Source organism: Gobio gobio (genome assembly GCF_949357685.1).
Source record: "Gobio gobio genome assembly, chromosome: 12".
NCBI classification, from domain to species: Eukaryota; Metazoa; Chordata; class Actinopteri; order Cypriniformes; family Gobionidae; genus Gobio; species Gobio gobio.
Window position 1 is genome coordinate 44,295,102 of NC_137105.1, and position 23,502 is coordinate 44,318,603.

Genomic DNA, 23,502 nt, shown 5'->3' on the forward strand with positions numbered 1-23,502 from the left:
TTCAACAAGCAATATTTAAAAATATATATATACGTGTATTTGTGAGAAAGCCAAATGCATTTTACGTCAAGTAATCGTGTGTTTATGATATACAGTACACGGAGATGTTTTAATTGTATTACTCATAGCGTTGACCACTCATATCACATCATCGTTTGTGTAAATTAATCACGTGCCGGGGCTCATTCATCGTGACGTACTTTGCAGGTCGATTTACGAAGAGGGTGTGTAACTCCCGAGAGTTCATAATGTTTGGCTGGTAAGTCAGACGGAGAAAGCAGCAGAAGAACCGGCGCCAACCGACGGACTGACGCGCACGAGAGCCAGCATGAGGAGCAGCAGTCAGTGTGAACGCGAAGCAGCTCAGAGCGCGATGAGCCCAGCACACAACTCCACCCTGATGATCGCCGTCCTCTTCATCTCCTTCATACCCATCACCACAAGTAAGTCTTCCACATGCAGCTCTCCTTTTACTTCTTTAGTGATGTTAGAATAACTTAGTGGAAGAAGTTTGGTGGCCTAGTACTTTATCTCTCTTATGAGAAAGCTGATTATCCATTTGAGCAATTGTCTCCCCCAGAAAAATTAATAATGATGATGATAATAATTAAAATAATATAATATAAATGAACTTACTTTATTTAAAAATGTATAAGATTAACTGCTAAAAAGTTTTTTTTTTGTACCATTTTTATATATATCTTTTGTAGCATCATATTCAGTCCCACTTTATATTAGGGGGCCTTAACTACTGTGTACTTACATCCAAAAAATAAGTACAATGTAGTTATTGTGTTCATATTGTATTTCGAAACACTTTTGCTGATATTGAGGTGGGATACGGGGAAGGTTATGGACACGTGGTGGTATGGGTAAGTTTAAGGGTAATTATAAATGTGACCACAGAAATTAATTACAGATGTAATTACATGCAGGTATTTTTTTAAATGTAAGTACAATGTAAAAACATGTATGTACACAATAAGTGCATTGTATCAAATTATTAATTTAAATGTTAGTACAGTAGTTAAGGCCATTCATATAAAGTGGGTCCTTATATTCTTTTGGACTTTTTTAACCAAATCAAGGGGAGGTTTACCAGCTGTACAGTCATAGAAATGCAGTGTTGTTATATTATTGAAGGATCAAAACAACAGAGTCTGAATACTCTCAGTATTTATTTAATATCTCAAACAGGGATTTTTAATATCAAATCATTTGTGTTGCTTCAAAATAGCTGTTGAAAGTTTGTTTTGATGTTTACTCACAACTGTAAAAATTATATATATATAATAGGGGTGTAAGGATACCCTCATGTCATGATTCGATACATATCACGGTACGATATTATTGCGATAAGGTTAACAAAAAATGTACTGTTGATTTAAAATGCTAAATCTGGTATTACATCGGGGGTGGAAATGAATAGGCTTGGACTTGTTGCTGGTAACAAATTGCACAGAATAAATATATTCATGATTCTGAAGCTGGAAATACAGAAATATTTTAGACGAATATGCGCGCACTAGATATATTTAAAATAATGTAGGCCACTTATTACTGTTAACAAGACATTTGGCAATATCAGGACCCACACATATTCCCCCATTGCATTATTATACATTATATTCAACATAGTCGTTTAATGTCGTACTGACACTAAAACTCTGTAAACTTGATTTTTTTTTTCTCACACGGCAATTTTCTTTTTGGGTGAGCTATACATATTGTTGCGTTTTTGTTTTGCGATATATTGTGACATGAAATATTGTTACACCCTATATATATATTAATCAGTCACATCTAAAATAAAAGTTTGTGTATACATAATATATGTGTGTGTGTACTATGTGTAATAATTATTATGTATATTTGAATACACACACATGCATGTATATATTTAAGAAATATTTGCATGTATATTCTGTATTTATATTATATATATTTAAGTATTTTATATATACATATATTTAAAGAAATCCGAAATATATACATGCCTAATACATGCATATACATAATAATTATACACAGCACACACACACATATATTATGTAAACACAAACTTTTATTTTGGATGTGATTAATCGTGATTAATTGTTTGACAGCCACCACTATAAATATGTATTTTAGGGGTGTAACAATATATCGTGTCACAATATATCGCAATACAAAAATGGCAAACTTCTGCATTGCACTTATTAATCACACTGGATTTAATTACAAATGAGAATACACGCTGAAAACGTATATAACTCACTTTACTGTGAGAAATTAAACAGATGGAATACGAGTAAATATTGCAACATGCATTAACAAAAGTGCTTTTGCTGTCCTCGCCTAAAACTTCTGTCTTTGCCTTGTCTTTGGATCGACGGATTTCATGCTTGTATATGATTTTTATCTATATTGAAGGCTTAGTTAAACTTCAAAATATGCTGCATTAGTGTGTCAGTAGATAATAAGCAGGAGTGCGTCATTGTGATGCATTAACTACGGGCTTGTAGCTTAAATACGTATAGGGCAGTGAATTCTGTTAAAGTGCCTTGTTAGGTCGAGAGAGAGACTAATTAGAACAATAAAAATAGATGTTAGATGTTTTCCAATAATGTTGGGGTAAACAGTGTTATCTGCCAGATTCATTTTTGTGAATTATAACCATTACACCAAAAGGATAAATATGATAATTTTCATGATCATCTCCGGTATAGCAATAAAGCATTCCCTCTTTATACCAAGAGCTATTTATCGTCAAATTGGATTCAGTCATGTAACGGCTAATTATGATGTCACTGAGGAAAAAAAGTGTTATTGTACGGCAGATAGCTTGACAGCGGTAATGTCACAAGAATTTGAATAATATAATGACAGTATAAGAAATGCCAGGAGAGATGTTGTCAGATTAGTTCCCAAGATTAGTATAAGAGACCAAAGTTTTAACAACATAAGTCTTTCCTTTTTTTTGGGTGCTGTCTTTACTATTGATTTCTTCCTGTTTTTGCCTATACTAGTTACAGCCTAATGATCTCACCAATTCTACGACTTAAACGAGTCCCATAAATCAATCATGAAAAACACCTTTTGTCAGTAATGGTTCAAAAAGAAAATCCAGATCCCTGAGAGACCCATACAATAGATCAATAAACTAAAAACTCTGGTAAATTAGAGCTTATTCCATTGAGGGAAGAGGGCAAAATTACCAAAACAAGAAAATCGACAAGCAGGACTAATTAATTTCAGACCTTTAGAACCAAACCTCACAAGGATTACAGATTGATTTCACTGCCAATTTTTTTGACGCAGCGCAAAGAAACCTCTTGACAATGAAGATTGCTTTAGAATTTAGACAGCATGATAACTTCACTGTGTTTGTAACATTAAACAGTAGGGGTGCAACGGTTCAAATTACTCACGGTTCGGTTTTTATCGCGGTTTAGGTACGGATCTGTGTGCTATGTTTAGGGAAAAAAGGACTACTGTCAAATAAAAATAAGAACAAATAATCAAACTACAAGCAACAGCGTAAATACATACAGTAGAGCAAAGATACAAATAAAATAAACAGGGCTTTTCGGGTTTTTCAGGTATCGAACTGTAGTTTTCAGGTACAGAATTTGAATAAAGTAGCTAATCAAATGTAAAACAGCATTGCATATAATCTTCACTGTATAAATTAAATAAAGATTAATCATTATTCATTAAGTTACAAAAGCTATCATGACCATGGAGCACAAAACCAGTCATAAGGGTACTTTTTTATTTTATTTTGTACATTATCATAAATAAGCTTTCCATTGAGGTATGGTTTGTTAGGACAATATTTGACCGAGATATAACTGTTTGAAAATCTGGAATCTGAGGGTGCAAAAAAATCGAAATATTGAGAAAATCGCCTTTAAAGTTGTCCAAATGAAGTCCTTAGCAATGCATATTACTAATGATAATACATTTTTGATATATTTACGGTAGGAAATTTACTAAATATCTTCATGGAACGTGATATTTACTTAATATCCTAATGATTTTTGGCATAAAAGAAGAATAGAAAATTTTTACCCATATTGTGACATGTTGGCTCAATATGGGACCCTGGACCATGTGGTCCAGGGTCACTGAAATGAGTTCAGTCAAGACAGTGAGTGATTTCCTTGTCTTTTATAGTTTGGTTAACATTAAAAAACAGGTTTTTTCCTGGGTCAAAAATGGTCTTCGGTGGTGGCTGACAGACATGGTCATCCACACACACACACAAATACACAGTAAAAAGTACCCTACCTACGGGATCTGCAAACGCAATACTGACAATACATTTAAAATAAATTCAAAGAAACAGTTTGTAATTTTTGCTTATTTTATTTTGATACCTTGATGTTTGTTTTTGTTCCTCATTTTTTACACTATTTACAGATAATTGTTTTGGTTTATAATCACATCAATATTAAAAAGTAGCATTAAAAAAGATGAACAAATAGCCTAATTTTCTGCCATATACAATTTCATAAAATTACTTTTTTCTTACTAACTTTGTTCTGGTTTCACCTCACTCCAGTCTAAACTAAATGATTTTAGGCTATTTATTAAACTGAAAGACTGTGGATAATTAAAACTAATTCTTACTATCCACTCTTGCTAAATTGAGTAAGCACACTTGTGTTCTCATTTCAGATGTTCTGAGTAAATGATTAAACTGATTTGTGAGTTCAGTGTTGGACAGATCAGTTGTTCTAACCAGTCGTTAAAATTATTCGGTTCAAAAGAGTCATTAGGTTGCGAATCGGACTTTAGCAGACGTGTTGTGTGCGAATGCCGTCTGTTAGAACATCGCAAAAGATTTGTCAACACACAGAAAACACTTCATAACTGGATAGGATTTGTTTCCCATTTATTGAAAGTATGGTTTATGCCAGCTGGTCAGAGAAGAGTCAAATAGGAATTTGGTGGGACAAAAATTTGTTTTGGCAGCCGCCAAAAAAATTGCAATGTAGGAAAAACCCTGAAAACACAGAGGCTGCTGTCACTTTAAGACATACTGCATGGATTCAGTACTGAACACATACATTCTTTCTCGACTGTTTAACTTCTCTTAAGACATAACGTACTATTTTTTGCAAGGATACTCGCCAAGACGGGTATGTTGACATCATGTTTGTGTGAATTTGTCTACAAGACTTGAAAGAGAACTCAAAATGTACACGCGCTTCGGATGAGTTCGCAAATCTAACAGCATGCGTTCTCTTTCGCATCTTGAGCTCGAATGTTTAAATTGGCAAGGCTTAAAAGGTTAGTTCACCCAAAAATAAAAATTCTGTCATTAATTACTCACCCTCATGTCGTTCCAAACCCGTAAGACCTTCGTCCATCTTCAGAACACAAATGAAGATATTTTTGATGAAATCCAGGAGCTCTCTGATTCCTCCACAGCAATTTAATTCACACTTCAAGGTCCAGAAAGGTAGTCAAGACATTGTTAAAATAGTCCATGTGACTCCAGTGGTTCAACCTTCATTTTATGAAGCGACGAGAATACTTTTTGTGTGCAAAAACAAACAAAAAAGAATGACTTTATTCAACAATTTTGTTCTGGCCAGAACCACTGGAGTCACATGGGCTGCGTCCGAAAACCTAGGCAGCTGACTTGTTGCCTCGCTGCCTTATCAGACATGACTTGTTAGGCAGTGTTTGTGCATGAAGGCACCTCACAAAACTGATTTCGGACAGACTTCTGAGGCAGTGTAACCGTTTAATGATCTACAGCAAAAGAAAGCAAGCTTTGGTGAGAACTAAACAAATATTGAATTAGTAATTTCTCGCTAGAAATGACATCAGTATTGGAAAATGTTGGTCAAAAAACGTACATATACACACAAACTGACCAGCAATCTTTTTTTCAAAACTCAACTGTCACAGAATGGAACGCACAGGATTGTGGGATATCAAAGGCATCGAAGGATACTTTGGCCCTGTCCCAAATGGCACCCTAAACCCTTGCGGTCTTCCTACGAGTCCACACTTTCATGACATAACGCCGCTTTGACTGTAAGGAAGAAGTGCTCAGAAGTGCGCATATCGACCGCAAAGGGGGCGCTCGCGAGCACCCTTCTGAGACCTAAAATGACACAGGCCCTGTCCCAAATGGCACACTTCATATGCACTTTCGGTCTTGTGGACTTGCAATGGCTGCTGTGTATCTGTTAAGTCCACGAGACCATAGGATGTCCTATTTGTCATTTTAGATCTCAGAAGGGTGTTCACGAGCACCCCCTTTGCGGTCGATATGCTCCCTCGATGCACACTTTTGCAGAGCCCGCATTGATGTGAACTCTGCAGCAGACTTCTTCCCGACAAAGTGGAGTTACGTCATGAAAGTGCAGACTTGTAGGAAGTCCGCGAGGGTTTAGGGTGCCATTTGGAACAGGGCCAAATAGGACACCCTACGGTCTCATGGACTTACCGGACACACGTACGCGGAATATCCACAAGCCCGAAAGTGCATATGAAGTGTGCCATTTGGGACAGGGCCATATATGCTGCCTTCAAAAATCGATCAGATGAAGGTGTCTCAGGAGACAGGAAGTGAAGCTAACATTAGATTCGGACGTGCCTTAATGCCTTCCTACCTTGAAATGAGTCCTACCTTGGAATGTGTTTCGGACGCAGTCATGGACTATTTTAACGATGTTCTTACTACCGTTCTGGGCCTTAAAAGTGTGAATTAAATTGCTGTCTATGGAGGGCCTGAGAGCTCTTGGATTTCATCAAAGCTATCTTAATTTGTGTTCCGAAGATGAACAAAGGTCTTACGGGTTTAGAATGACATGAGGGTGAGTAATTAATGACAGAATTTTCATTTTTGGGTGAACTAACCCTTTAAATGAGATTAGTTTAAACAAAGATAGCAACCTGCGCTCGCGCACTATCAACACCCGGGTGATGACGGCGTAAATTGTCATATAGATGTAACCCCTCCTGTTCGAACCGCCCACTTCAAGCGGGACTCGAACCCGGGTTCGCCAGCATGAGAGTCGGACGCTCTAACAAGGAGGCTAAAGGCTCTACGTCAGTCACTAGAGCGTCTCTTGAGATCAGAGGAAAGAGGTTTACTCGCACAGCAACTACTAGCTGGCCTCCGTTACACTCACCCCCCTAAACCTCACTCCCATCCGGGTCACGGCACCAATGTTGACTCCGGTCCTGGAGGGCCACTGTCCTGCATAGTTTTGCTTCAACCCTAATCAAACACACCTGAACAAGCTAATCATGGTCTGAAGGGTTACTAGAAAGCTACAGGCAGGTGACTTTTATCAGGGTTGGAGCTGAACTCTGCAGGACAGTGGCTCTCCAGGACCGGAGTTCGCCACCCCTGCTCTATACGATCACGGCATACGGCACTGGCATTGAACAAAGTTTAGGGGAAAGACAGAATGCGTATCCATAGACAGAAACATACATTAGCCTAACTGTCTGTCTGTTTTATTTATTTTCAACAAACCGTATTAGAGATGCGAATGCGTTGTCATATATGAGATGAGCCGCTGTGCTAGTGTGTGCCGAACCGTGTGTGGAGAACGGTAAGCCTAAGGTTTGATTTTACCGAGAACCGTTACACCCCTACTAAACAGTATTTGTGAAATATATGTAATAATTATTTTTGCGTGAATTGCAGGTGCTCCAGTGCTCTTGAATCCATCTTCAATAGAGCATGAGCAGTTACTAACCCAGGTGTGTATGATTTACTCATAGCCCTTTCATTTTTATTGTAATAAGTCTCCCAACAAATCACTTATAATGCCGCTAGTTATATACAAAATTCCTCAGCGACAAAAGTTCATCATAAATGACTTATCCCATATTTGTTCAATTTCAGTAGACGTTAACTTTGCTCTCTGAGGTGATGACATCTCTGCTTTGTTTACATGCGCTAACTGTGTGTACATCAGCAATTACATGAGTAAACCTGGGGATCTAGAGGCTAGGATATGAAAGCACAGAATAATACATGTTTATGGGCATATGGGGAAATGATAAACAGAATGACACGATTCATTTTGAGTTCATACTTTTTATTAGTTCTTTGCATCTCGTTCATACAAGCTGCATTTTTGTCTTTTTCTTAGATAACTGATCTGTGCTCGTTCTACCTCTCCGCAGACCAATCCTTTAGAGTGAGTAATGGAGTGTTCTTGCCTTTTGCAGTACAGCTATTTGTGTGTATTTGAAGCAAACTGTAAGTGAATTATGGAATGTGAAAACATTGAGAAATACTTTTGTAAATGGTTGGTTTACTGCACTGTGAACCCCAATTAATTGTGTTCACAAAGGAACAAAAAAATAGGTTCATTTTCCAACTCTCCTAGAGTTAAACAGTTGAGTTTTACCGTTTTCGAATCCATTCAGCCGATCTCCGGATCTGGCATAGCTTTTAGCATAGCTTAGCATAGATCATTGAATCTGATTAGACCGTTAGCATCTCACTCAAAAATGACCAAAGATTTTCAATATTTTTCCTGTTTAAAACTTGACTCTTTTGTAGTTACATCGTGTACTAAGACCGATGGAAATTGAAAAGTTTTGATTTTCTAGGCTGATATGGCTAGGAACTATACTCTCATTCCTGCGTAATAATGATATTACGCAGCACCTGAAAATAGTCCCCATCACGCTCCCTGTGCAAGCTGGTTGTCACGTTGGTTATGTTGATAGCAGTTAGCCTATTTTCAGGTGCTGGAACTACACAAGAGTCAAGTTTTAAATAGGAAAAATATCAAAATTCTTTGGTTATTAATTCTTTGGCATTTTTGAGCGAGATGCTAACGGTCTAATCAGATTCAATGATCTATGCTAAGCTATGCTAAAAGTCCTACCGCCAGACCCGGAGATCGGCTGAATGGACTCAACTGTTTAATGCCGCGTTCCAGGCAACCATAACCCGTGTTTTTCCAACCTTCTACCTGTGAAAGTGCACTGGAACGGCAGTCAAACCCATGACTTCCCACCCGTGAACTCTTACTAGATCAATGTACTCCCAGTTAAGAGCTCTGACGTCACATAGCCCGCGAAACAACAATGGCAGCCCCCACGGATGCGGTGGGAATATACAAATAACGTAAAATAAAAGGTATAACAGCTTCTCTTGCCTTATGCACCGTTTTTTCTCCTCCGTTTCCCTCAAATAAGCAAGGAGTAAACACCTTTGGCGATAGAAATGATTTTAAATGAGCATAAGCCCCGTACTGTCCGCCATGCTTTATTTACATCTAACTATCACAATTCCTTGCGCTCAGGCAATTTGGCGTGACTTTGCCTGGAATGCTACAAAGTCATGAGTCGTGGTTTGAAGTCGTAACTTGCGTGCTCAAAAACCCTAGGGGAGTTGGAAAATGAGCCTATTTTCAAAAAAGTAGTGTTCCTTAAACATTCATTTTTTAAAGACTTTCAGCACATCATTTAGTTACTTGACTTATTTGGCTCAGCCTCAGACATTTAAACTGAACAGAATCCTTTTTTCTTCTTCTTCTTTTATCCTTTGCCAGACGTCTGATGTCCTGGAGGACCTGTGTTTCCTAATGCTGGGATCACTGCAAAAATCGAAGGTGAATATTATTCATGCCTACATGGAATCAGCATGCGTAGATCTCTGAAGAAGATATTCTACACACCGTTGCCAACCTTTGCACACTTGTTTATTAAATAGTTGTGCTATTCAGGGGTGCGTTTCCCATACAACGGCATAACTCGCTACTAGTGTGATGCATTGTTGAAGACATCCCCAATGTCCATGTGAGATTAGAATCCCAAAGCATGATACAGTGGCAAGAAAAAGTATGTTAACCACTTGCAGAATCTGTGAAAATGTGAATAATTTTAACTAAATAAAAGAGATCATACAAAATGCATGTTATTTTTTATTTAGTACTGTCCTGAATAAGATATTTTACATAAAAAATGTTTACATATAGTCCACAAGACAAAAAAATAGCTGAATTTATAAAAATGACCCCGTTCAAAAGTTTATAAACCATTAATTCTCAATACTGTGTGTCGTTCCCTGGATGATCCACGGCTGTTTTTTTTGTTTTGTGATGGTTGTTCTTTAGTCCCTTGTTTGTCTTGAGCAGTTAAACTACCCAATGTTCTTCAGAAAAATCCTCCAGGTCCTGCAAATTATTCAGTTTTCCAGCATCTTTTGCATATTTGAACCCTCTCCAGCTGTGACTGTATGATTTTGAGATCCATCTTTTCACACTGAGGACAATTGAGGGACTCAAACACAACTATTAAAAAAAGGTTAAAGCATTCACTGATGCTCCAGAAGGAAACACGATGCATTTAGAGCGGGGGTGAAAACTTATGGAATTTGAAGATCAAGGGTAATTGTACTTAATTTGTCTTCTGGGAAACATGTAAGTATCTTCTGTTGCTTCTGAAGGGCAGTACTAATTGAAAAAATAATAATAAAGATATTTAAACAAAATAAGAAAAATTTGGACCTCTTCATCCTGTTCAAAAGTGTTCACCCCTCGGCCCTAAATGCATAGTGTTTCCTTCTGGAGCATCCGTGAATGTTTGAACCTTTTTTAATAGTTGTGTTTGAGTCCCTCAGTTGTCCTCAGTGTGAAAAGATGGATCTCAGAATCATAGTCACTGCTGGAGAGGGTTCAAATATACAAAAGATGCTGGAAAACTGAAGAATGTGCAGGACCTGGAGGATTTTTCTGAAGAACATTGGGCAGTTTAACTGCTCAAGAAAAACAAGGGACTCATGAACAACCATCACAAAACAAAAAAAAACAGCCGTGGATCATCCAGGGAACGACACAGTATTGAGAATCAATGGTTTATAAACTTTTCAACAGGGTTATTTGAATAAATTCAGCCTTTTTTTTGTCTTGTGGACTATATGTAAAAAAATGTTATGTAAAATATCTTAATCAGGACATTACTAAAGAAAAAAATAACATGCATTTTGTATGATTTCTTTTATGTAGTTAAAATTATTCACATTTTCACAGATTCTGGAAGGGATTCACATACTTTTTCTTGCAACTGTATGTTGAAAAGAGTATATCAAAAGTCCCCTGATGGTCTACTATTTCCGGTAGATTGCCCACAAGCCTACAAAACATGGTGGAAATGCATGACCGATGGTGAAAGGTTTAGATAAAGGTTTGAGTGACTAATAATCAGTTTAACCTGATAAAAAATATTTATTTAATGTTATCCGTATTATATTTCATCTGCATTAACAATCCGTTTGGCCATTAACTTTTAAATGTATCATTATGCATTAATATGAAGAGAGTTTTCAGCAAGACCCGCCACTGCAGATCAACGTGCTACTGCATTTCTCTCTGATACGGCAGGAAATTAAATGCGAAGGATTTTAACTGTGATAAGATGATTGACATGCCAGTTTACAGTGACAGGATGCGACAGAGAGCAACCATTAAAGACATAATTGTATGACGTGATAGTATGTCCCAAAGCTTCTGCTACACACTAAAAAGTATGTACTTTTTCCAAGCCTGTCAATATGTGAACAAGATACAATTTTTGGGCATCTTTTTGGGCATATTTCAGTCACTAAAACAGCAGGAAGTTTTTAAAACGCTTAACGTGAAGAACACTCAGGGAACCAATAAGGATTAAATTAAATTAATGAAGGATTCAATTAAATTAATTACTAATCAAGGATTTGTTGATCTGGGTTTTAAATCGAGTTGTGTTGCTCTACTTAAATTTAAACACAGATTAACTGCGCAGAAAGACCGTTAGAATTAAAGGGCTGATGGATCTGCATAGGCGGAGGGTGAACCGATGTCAGGCTAAAGAATCCTTATTAGTGCAACCCACCCTTAAAGTGCCTTAATGTACTAAAACAGTGATATTAAAAGATCCAATTCAGCTTACACCTTTTTGATGATGCATACAATACAGGCGAGCAGATGAGTCCAGAATATGAACACGACGCATTTTCTTTATAATGGTTTTCGCTGGAAAAAAACAAACCTTGTGTTGCATTAATATTCTGTGTTAATTTGCTTGCTTGTACAAAGTATGCATTAACGATAAGGTGTATATTGAATTTGGTCTTTTAATATCACTGTCTTACTACATTAGAACTTACTACAAACCTGGTAAAAATGACTGGCGGGCAATGGAGGAAAGCCTTGTTTTGCCCTCCAGGTGGGCGTTCCTGGTGTGACGTCACGTGAAAACTATGAATTGTCGCACATTTGGCATTCAACTACATTGGTTGATGATGTCACGCAGGTGGTGGAGAAATATATATTTTTTAGTTCATCCGTTTGAGATTGAATTAATGCCAGATTGTTTGCTATTCTAAATAAAAGATATAGATTAGATTAGAAAAATTTAGATGTGATTGCTCACTAGAAAATTTTCAATTGGAGACCTGATTTTTTTTTTTACAGTGTATGATTTACTCACCTAGGTGTACAGTGGGGCAAAAAAGTATTTAGTCAGCCACCAACTGTGCAAGTTCTCTCACTTAAAAAGATGAGAGAGGCCTGTAATTTTCATCATAGGTACACTTCAACTATGAGAGACAGACTGAGAAAAAAAATCCAGAAAATCACATTGTCTGATTTTTAAAGAATTTATTTGCAAATTACGGTGGAAAATAAGTATTTGGTCGCCTACAAAAAAGCACGATTTCTGGCTCTTACAGACCTGTAAGTTCTTCTTTAAGAGGCTACTCTGTCCTCCACTCGTTACCTGTATTAATGGCAACTGTTTAAACTCGTTATCAGTATAAAAGACACCTGTCCACAACCTCAAACAGTCAGACTCCAAACTCCACTATGGCCAAGACCAAAGAGCTGTCAAAGGACACCAGAAACAAAATTGTAGACCTGCACCAGGCTGGGAAGACTGAATCTGCAACAGTCAAGTCAAGTCAAGTCAACTTTATTTATATAGCGCTTTTAACAATGTAGATTGTTTCAAAGCAGCTTTACAGTGTTAAACAGGAAAATAATGCAGCATAATTTTATTCAGCTGTATAGCCATTCTGGAAAAATTTCAAGTATCATACAATGACAGTGTGGGCTTTAGATCAATAATTTGATCAGTAATTTAGTTTAAATTGTTAATTTAGTTTATTATTTAGATGTATTTCGATGTTTAGTTGAAAAATTGAATGTCCCCAACTGAGCACGCCAAGCCAGAGGTAAGCAGCTTGGTGTGAAGAAATCAACTGTGGGAGCAATTATTCGAAAATGGATGACATACAAGACCACTGATAATCTCCCTCGATCTGGGGCTCCACGCAAGATCTCACCCCGTGGGGTCAAAATTATTACAAGAACGGTGAGCAAAAATCCCAGAACCACACGCGGGGACCTAGTGAATGACCTGCAGAGAGCTGGGACCAAAGTAACAAAGGCTACCATCAGTAACACACTACGCCGCCAGGGACTCAAATCCTGCAGTGCCGGACGTTTCCCCCTGCTTAAGCCAGTACATGTCCGGGCCCGTCTGAAGTTTGCTAGAGAGCATTTGGATGATCCAGAAGAGGATTGGGAGAATGTCATATGGTCAGATGAAACCAAAATAGAACTTTTTGGTAAAAACTCAACTTGTGTTTGGAGGCGAAAGAATGCTGAGTTGAATCCAAAGAACACCATACATTGAAAATCTGTGTTGCCCAGCGACAGCCCCAAAACATCACTGCTCTAGAGGAGATCTGCATGGAGGAATGGGCCAAACTACCAGCAACAGTGTGTAAAAACCTTGTGGAGACTTACAGAAAACGTTTGACCTCTGTCATTGCCAACAAAGGGTATATAACAAAGTATTGAGATTAACTTTTGTTATTGGCCACCATAATTTGCAAATAAATTCTTTAAAAATCAGACAATGTGATTTTCTGGATTTTTTTTTTCTCATTCTGTCTCCCATAGTTGAAGTGTACCTATGAGGAAAATTACAGGCCTCTCTCGTCTTTTTAAGTGGGAGAACTTGCACAATTGGTGGCTGACTAAATACTTTTTTGCCCCACTGTATATGACATTCTTCTTTCAGACGAATACAAACAGAGTTATGTTCAAACAATATCATTGTTTTTCCAGGCTTTATAATTTGTATATTTAACATGTTATCAATTAAAATATCTAGTTTACGGCGAACCGCCTTCCGTATTCAACCTACGAAGAAAGTGTAGTCATTGCGGTCTGCCGGAAGCTAGATATTTTACTTTATTATGTGTTAAATATGGATATTTTTCTGTAAAAAACCATTGATTTGCTTCAGAAGGCCTTTATTAAACCCCCGGAGCCATATGGATTAATGGATGGATGTGATTTTTGGGCTTCAAATTTTGAGCTGTCATTCACTGCCATTATAAAGCTTGGAAGAGCCAGGACATCTTTTAATATAACCCTGATTGTATTCGTCTGAAAGAACAATGTCATATACATCTAGGATGACTTGAGTCATCATAATTGAGTCATCGTGAGTAAATCATAATTTTCATTTTTGGGTGAACTATCCCTTTAATGTAATGCTTATTTTGCTCAATATATGGATTTATTAAGTACACAAGTCATGCGAACAAGAAACTAAGCTTCTAACTCGAGAGACGTCGTTCCAATCACACAACTTTGTGAATGTTCATTGGAACTATGGTTTCAGGAAACACCGACTGGTTGAACTATGCTGTTTACAACGGAACTTGTGACCATAGTTGGCTAATAACGCTTTCGGGAAACGCACCCCTGTTTGTGCTTTCAACTCCATTTAAAGGGATAGTTCACCCAAAAATGAAAATTCTGTCATCTTTTACTCACCCTGAAGTTGTTTCAAACCTGTATGAGTTTCTTTCTTCGGCTGAACACTAAAGATATGGGGAGCTAAACAGTTCATGGATCCCATTGACTTCCATAGTAGGAATAAAAAATACTATGGAAGTCAATGGGGTCCATCAACTGTTTGGTTTCTGACATTCTTCAAAATGTCTTCTTTTGTGTTCAGCAGAAGAAAAAAATGCATAGAGGTTTGGAACAACTTGAGGGGAAGTAAATGATGACAGCATTTTCATTTTTGGGTGAACTATATTTTCCCCCAAAATCACTGCATACATAGAAAAAACTCGGTCTGGGTCTAGTTATCAGCTACTGAACCACTTTTAATGTTTTATAATACACTGAAACATTTCTAAAGTTATTTGTGAAGGCTGTAATTTATAGATTAATGAAAGGACAATTAGTTATGATTTTCAGCTTTTGCTTTTTGTATATGCAGGAGATCACAGCTCGAGAGACCAGCAAAAGGGTGAGCATGTGACGTTTTTCAGTCAACACATTCAGTGCAATGATAATTCAAAGACATTTTTTCATGGATTATGGTGTTATTTTTCATTGTATGAATGTGTTTCAAGTTTTTGTCTGTATTGATTTTGGTGTTTTTGTGTTTGCCTTTAACTTCTGTGTTTGTGTGTATGGTTTTGTATTTGTGTGTCTGTACATGTATGTATAGTTCTTATTTCATTACACTAAACCGATTGGTGCAGGAATTTCAGATGGGACGGTAGGTTTCCTCAAGAGTTGTTTAGTCTGTTGCTTTCAGCACTCAGCCACTGTTGCTACGCTGCACTGTCTTCAATAACACTCGACGGCAAATTGCAATCTGTGATCTAATACTCTGGCATTAAATGAAGCTTAAAGTTAATAATAAACTGTATTTTAGGCCATTGCACAGTTCCCTTCTGGGCCAAGGTTATGCAAAAGCAAAGTCTTAGCTACATTCCCATAAAACTGGATATCAGGAATAATGTCAATGCAAGAAATTAACTAAAATAAAATAAAATAAAATATTACTTGCAAAAAAACCTTGGCTTATAAAACCTTATAATGCTTCCACTAAGTCTTTTATTTGCTCTTACTATACATATAAAACTACCTACTCTTTAGTTCCCATTGCATGTAATCTCTGATATCCTATGATTCCTCCTTGAAAGCATCCACACTTATGAAAAGAACATTATTCATAATCTCCTTTTTGCTTTATAATTTGCACTAGATTGTCTTTTGAAATATCAGCTTTTTTGTATATTAATATCCGAATTTTGGCACAGACTCAAACCTGAAGAGAACCTAATTTCATCTTAACATAGATTACATTTTCTGAATTTAATTTACATGCCGTTTTGTGTTGATGCCATCAGAGGAACGGTTCAGTTTCTTCCTAACTGTCCGTTCGTTGCATGTCCACCACATAACAGAAGCGTTGTCTTCTTCAGGTTTCTATGAATTCATTTGTATTTATATGCAGGGGTGCACATAACTGGTGTGCATGCGTGGTAAAAATAAACGATTCGCACCAGAAAACGTGGAGGAAATCGCTTTTGAGTACCAACATTTTTGGGGACAGAGACGCGTTTATTTACTGGAGTATGATTTTTCTCCATCTCTGGTAAGACAGCAATCATGATGAGAAGTGTGTTCATTAATTATTAGGGGTACAGCGGATCGCAGTTGATCCGTGATTCGTACGGACCAGGCCCCACGGTTCGGCACGCATGTGATCCGCGGAATAGCTGCTAAATTTTACCATCATATAGAAAGTTTATCATTTGGACGTTTTGTCTTGTCTTGATTTTAAACGCGGAAGCAAAGGCGAAAATTGGGACTCAATTGACAGCACTTGAACACCGTATTGATTCCTCTTTCGTGTTTACTTGCGCTTAACGGAAACATACGCACAAAATTATGTCAAAATACCCGTCTCGGCAAGTATTTTCTCGGTTAGGTCATAAGTGAACAGTTAAGAAAGAATCCGGATGTGTGTCCGTATATTCGGTCCGTGAATTTACTCTTAAAGTGACAGCAGCCTAATATTTCTGCTACTGTCTGTCATTAATGTTAATAAAATAATACAGCTTTAACAAAGACAAAGCTATATTTTATTTCTGACAGTGAAAAAAATCTTTATTTTACATTTAGGCCTAACTATTCATTTCTGTACCAGAATACTACTGTTAGACTTTGAAACTTTAATATATAGTATTCATCTCTGCTTGTAATTTGTGTATTTGTTCTTATTTTATGGTCTGAAGCACATCGCGCTGGTGCACTTAAGGTCTGTTCACACCGGGACGATTTTCGTGCGAGTTTAACACCGTCGTTTAACGCCTCATGACTAAACAAAAGGCGCCAATGTGAGTGTGCACACCGACACACCAAACGGCAGGGGTAAAAAATACATATATATATATATATATATATATATATATATATATATATATATATATATATATATATATATATATATATATATATTGACGTGGCGCGTTAAAAACTGGCTTACCAATGAGATGGGCGCTTTTGTTCACATGCCTGGAGCTGCTGAAGTTACAGTAAAACACGACTTGGTGGCGCTCAAGCACAAACTCGCCGAGCACTCATTGATACGATGAAGAGGAAGTAAGTAGACAAAGAATAAGATGAGCTGCTAATGCTGCTTGCCAGTTAGCAAAAAGTGTGTGAATGGTTTTGGCCATAGACATAATATGTAAATAGACATAATAGACATAATATGTAAATACTGTCTCTCTTCTTCTTCTGCGTGACAAGCAAGTGTCAGAAGCGTAAAGTTCCACAGCACCACCTTGTGTAGCGCCATCTACTGAATTTGCACGTTCAATCGGCGCATCGCCAGTGAAAATTGCTTGGGTGTGAACACAAAGAAAAACGTCACGAAAAACACTGCCGATAAGCGCGCGCGATATTCGTCCCTGTGTGTACAGGCCTTTAGGCCGTGTCCGAATCCACTTTTGCTAGTTTAACAATGGAAAAAACGTCCGGCGGGCCAGGCACATGGTCCAAAAGGTAACTATTCTCTTATGCCATGGTCTGACTGAATACTCGATTCTGATTGGCTGGAGGTTTTTTAAAGGTCCCATGGCATGGATTTTTTATTTTATTTTATAATGTATTCTGAGGTGTACTTATATTGTTAGTATGATTTTTACATCATAAAATGTCATAATTAGAAATAAAAGGCATTTTTTCTATACTGCTGTTTGCCCTGTGGCTGTTTCAAGAGGCGTGTCTGCTGTGAGACTTCAGTAAAAACGCCCACTGTTGTGATTGGCTGACATCTTTGCATTTGAAATGAGCGGAGGGGGCGTGGTTTAACAAGGTCTACGAGGCACGTCAGAGAGACGGATGGACCTGAGTTCACTTCTCATCAGTTCTCTCAGCACGTCTCAGTTCAGTGAACTGTTGTAGTTACTAGTATATACTTCAGGTTATTAGTTTATTTCTAGTCGGAGTGACTGTCACTCATGTCAGAAAGTTAGTAACTTTAGTAAATGATGGATCAGCGCTGACTGGAGACGCGAACCGTTTAGAACGATTCAGTCTGATTTGGTGAACTGGTTCGACCGGTTCACTAAAAAGAACCGGTTCAAAAGAACGATTTGTTCGCCGAACCGGACATCACTAGTGGACCAGAGACGGAGAGATTCATAACAAAGTGATATTGTACTTAGTTGTGAGAGCGCTGTCAGTGCGAGTTTATTTTGTTTGTATCTGAGAGTTCTGAATAAACACGAGTCCCAGTCACGCCGAGCCGTCTTCCTCCTTAAAACCAACTTTGTAACACATGTAATGTACCATTACAGCTGTCGAGATGAACGAGTTACGAGTAAGTGTTGATTATAGCATTATTTTTAGATATTTTCCTGTCATATGAAAAACGTCAGTGACGCGCATTAAGTACACAGTGCAAAAAAAGACACAACAGGGCAGTAATCGAATGTAATCCAGTTTATTATGGGAATAGCTGGCTAGCCCGGATACGCTCACGCTTACCCTCCTTCTGCTTAATTTCACGCCGCGTTTGGCGCCTCCGCTGTGGGCCAGATGCAGTACTGGGGGTCGGGGATGTTGAAGGCCGACCGGTCAGTGCAGCCCGAGCTTCGGCGTGCGTGAGATTTATTTCTAAAGATGTGGCTCTGCCGATGTTGAGCAGAAACTCACGACTGTATGCATATTTAAGAACAGATAGACGCAACGAGGACGTACGAAAACACTGACTCACAAGATAGAAAACACTGTTCTGTCGGGAGAGAGAGAAGTGTGAACTTGAATAAGTAGCTACACATCAGAAATCACTGATCACAGATCGGAAGGAACTGAAAAAAGACTTCTGTTTTCATTTGTACATCCAAACACTGAGAAACTGACAGCATTCACAAGCCATGATTTCTCGAGGACAAACAAATATGGCGCTGGCATGGGCGTGCCAAATTCTCTGGGCGGAGGAAAGGGAGGGAACCGTCCCTGTTATGACGTCATAACAGGAAAATTCAAGATCAGCTCATCTGGGCTGTCATTTTCTCAAAGGCAGAGAAAGACAGCCAGAACTCAGTTTACACCCATCAAAATTTCTAGCCACTTGGGGACAATATTCAGGCTAGGGGAACTCATATTAATGTTGAAAAACCTCATAAAATGAAAATTTCATGCCATGGGACCTTTAAGTAATAAAGGCACATCTTCGCCATAATTGCTATAATTCATTCATTCATTCAAATGTAATCTTACGCACTACTTTATCTCTGTGTCTGATTCAAAGCAGGCCGAATGCTAGATCTCACGAGCCGTAACTGACGAGAATAACCATAATTTTTACCCATCTGGTCAAATATTGCGCTGCAAACATCAATAACATCTTTAAGTTGTCAATGTTGGCAAATGACCATGGCATAAAAGGGATAATCCACAGCTATTTGCTATTTAAACAATGTGGCGCAGGATGTGAAAATGATAACTGCGTCGGGTTGAAACTATCTAAAAACACTTGCGTTGCGCCTGCCGTCATATTGCGCCAGGTGTATGATAGGGCCCTTTATGTTTGAACTGTATTAGTTAGGCTAGTCGTTCTTTCTGGGGTATTAAAGTACTTGAAGTGAGCTTTAAGTAATGTGATGACAACAGCTTGTAGGATAGGCTAAGTGTGCCGTGTAATGTGTGAGTACCAAGCAGCATCTCAGGTGCTCCCTTGAGACCCAGACCAAAAAAGTTATGTGCACCCCTGTTTATTATGCCCGTTTTGTGATATGTTTCAAATGCAAGGTGTACTACATATTCATAACATAGCAACACTCACACAAAAACATTCCCCTCTGATGTTGACATCATTACTTCACATTCCCCCACATGTGCTCTGGCATGGCCTGCATGCGATTGTGATTTTACCGAACATCAGTGCACCATGTGTGCCAAATGAACACTGAGCCGCACTGAGGACAGATAAGTGCGCGCGAGAACGCACAAGAGTCCTCTCTGCGACCGCTGGCCAATCCCAGGAGCAGCTGTTCATGGTTTTCATATCTCTCCATGTCTGTCTTCATGATATCTCTCTATATATGTGTATGTGTCAGTCTACTGTGTTGCACCCTCTTCTGGAGCTCATACCCCAGCTTGCCAGAAGAAGAAGCAGGAGAATGAAATTAAGTGTATGTATCCTGCATGCTTACCTTCATTCAGACTACATTAGCACTGTGAGTATGATCACTAAAATGACAACATGCAAGGCTTTTTTCCCTCCCATCAATATTTAGTTTGGGTAAGTGCCAAGACACCAAATATATATATATTCAAAAGTCAGTTTAGAGTCAGGATTAGTGCATTATTTTATTTTTATTTATTTGATTTGATTTGATTTATTACTGAGGAAAATTATGCTCATGATTTTTTTTCCTTGTATGGAAACACAAATGACCATTAAATATTAAAGTAAATGGTAATTGCATAAATAGTGGATAAAAGCAGCATATCTTTGGAAGGATGTTCATGGAGACTGACGGAAGCGTCTGTTCCTCTCCATCCTCCTGCTGCTTGATGAAATGCCATATGCTGTTTGACAATACCTCATCACGACGTAGCTCTAGGGCTTCTTTTCTGACCATCAGTAATTGTTGTTAAGTGTTAATTATTTAAGTGTTAATTATTATTAAAACAGACAGTGTGCGTATCTGTGTTCTCTGGTTGATGTTGGAAACATTGACGTTGACATAAAAGTCAAACTACCTTATTCAATCCATATATGTGGAACTTGTAAATATATTATTAATTTTAATATAATAATGTATGTCTTATATTACAAGAATTACATATACACTCACATTTAAAGGTTTAGGGACAGTATGATTTTTTTTATATTTTTGAAAGAAGTTTCTTATGCTCACCAAGGCTTCATTTATTTTTTTCCATTTTAAAATAATTGTTTATTACATACATATACATATATATATATATACACTGTAAAAAAATCCCTGTAAAATTTACGGTAAAAAAACGCCAGCTGTGGTTGCCAGAATTTTAACGTAAAAAATACGGTAGGAACATTTTAGATTTTACTGTCTATTTTACAGTTCAAAACCGTATAGTTTAAAGGTTTATATTGCAATAATTACATGTACACTATAAAAATGTATGTTCGATTTACGGTAAAAAAAAATTCATTAACTGAAATAATGTTAAATTACCAACTTATTGAAATACTAATATCTGTTATGTACCTTTGATATATACTGACAACCACCAATCACAGTGGTGATGAGAGTCACACTTTTGATGATGATTCTAGGAGTACAATATAATATATAGAAGTGTCATTCACACAAGCACTAAACACCATCATGGTAACACACATGAAATTAAAAAAAATGCAATAAACATTCATTTAACAACATTAGATGTAACATAAAACCCTATTGTATACATAACTGATTAGAAAAAACTAAGAAGAAACATGTGAAGTGTCATGCACGGAATTCTGGGAATGTCAATTTACGGGTTTTCACTGTAAATTACACAATGACTTGTTCTTTTTCACTTCCAAAACTGTAAATTGAATGGTATTTTACTGTAAAATTAAATTAAATGTAAGGTTAGATCTATTACAGTTATTCACTGTATATAGTATGGAAACTTTCTGTTAACAAATTAACTGTTTTTCAGGCTTTTACCGTTAAAATCACAATAATTTTTTACATTTTACAAATTTTTTACAGTTTTAACATTTACAAATGTTATACATTTAATTGATTACAATTACATTTAAATGTGATATATTCCCGGTGTAAGGTTAAATATTTGTAATATTTGACTTAATTTTGTTTTTCTACATGATGTAACCCATGCTTGCACAAGGTCGCACGAGGCTGACATGTGCATGCATGAGTTTGAGTCCATGTACAGGATGTGAAATGGCTCAACCTTAGTTTGATTAACTGCTTCTGTCCATTTGAGAGGTAATTGTACGCTAAAAGTGTTATTGTGCTATAAGAGTAAAACACAAAACTGAACCAGAATAAATGATGACTGCCTCACTCGCACACAGGAAATGGTCCTGATGGATTTTGTTGGGTAGATAATGCGTTTTCCCCCCTTAACAACACTGCCGTTATAAAACCTTTGATTGACCTTTGATTTAGTTAGTAACAACTACACAACGTTCAGTAGCAGCATCAGAAAGCGTGGTCTGAACTATAACAATTCCTTCTGTGTGCAGGATGATCTTCAAGGGCCTGGACGGATCCAGAGCAGAGGGTACTTCCTTTATCGGGTAGGGTACAGTATATATGACAACTGTTTATTGTTCAACAAAATTAATGATTTTATTGACTTTGCTTTAAGTTTTGAGTTGATCCCCATAACTGGCGCTCTTTTTTTTATCATCATAAATTAGGTATCATTCGAATTTCCAAAAATTCATCCAACATTACATTACCTTGGAATGGGTACTTTAAAAGATTTTAGCAGGCTCCTCCCCTGGTGGGCGGAGTTATGTTTCACATTATAAAATATATTTTAACGATTTTACAATTTATTTATTTTTATTTTTATTATAATATTGACAAACGTGTATCGTCGAAAAGTTATGAAACACTTCTTGTGATAGAAGGGATATTGTGACAGGAGAACGAAAAACATCTGTGGAATGTGGGTGTCACCAATTGGCTATTTTTGGTACAACATTTTTGTGATATCAACTTCAAATTTGGTAGACATATGGTTTTCATTTTATAACAATTTTAGAGTAAAAATTGTATAAGTATATATTTTGTATAAAGTAAAGAATGTTTAGTACAGTACATTTGTTTTACTGTAAACTTTTGGTTAACAATAACAACGCTGCGACACACACATATACACTTTTATCTTATTGCTTGAAAAAAAAACACTTCTCAGTAAATGCTTTTTTTTTTTTGTGCTTTGTTGCAGCCACGAAATGGAAGAAGATCGGCTGAGTATGTGTAAAACAACAAAGAAATGAAAAATCAGGTATTTCATGATGAAAGCTGCTTTTTCAAATCTCATGTGCTTTCTACAAGAGCACTGCATGGGTCTAGACTAGAGTCACAGGACAAAAATACAGAAACTCATATGCAGTGCCATCCACTAATATTGGCACCCTTGATAAATATGAGCAAAGATGGCTGTAAAAATAAATCTGCATTCACAAAATTCTAAC

At 37.2% G+C, this 23,502-nt stretch overlaps 1 protein-coding gene across 1 annotated transcript; it reads left to right on the top strand.

Annotated features, from left to right (window-relative positions):
- Positions 1 to 328: 328 nt before the first annotated feature.
- Positions 329 to 23,288, top strand: nmu (neuromedin U; the record flags this gene model as incomplete). The annotated part of the gene is made up of 9 exons (XM_079830906.1): positions 329 to 443; positions 7,661 to 7,716; positions 8,112 to 8,159; positions 9,528 to 9,587; positions 15,259 to 15,288; positions 15,493 to 15,543; positions 20,405 to 20,479; positions 22,540 to 22,593; positions 23,253 to 23,288. The coding sequence occupies 9 exons, from the start codon at positions 329 to 331 to the stop codon at positions 23,286 to 23,288; spliced, it is 525 nt and encodes a 174-aa protein (XP_079687032.1).
- Positions 23,289 to 23,502: the final 214 nt, after the last annotated feature.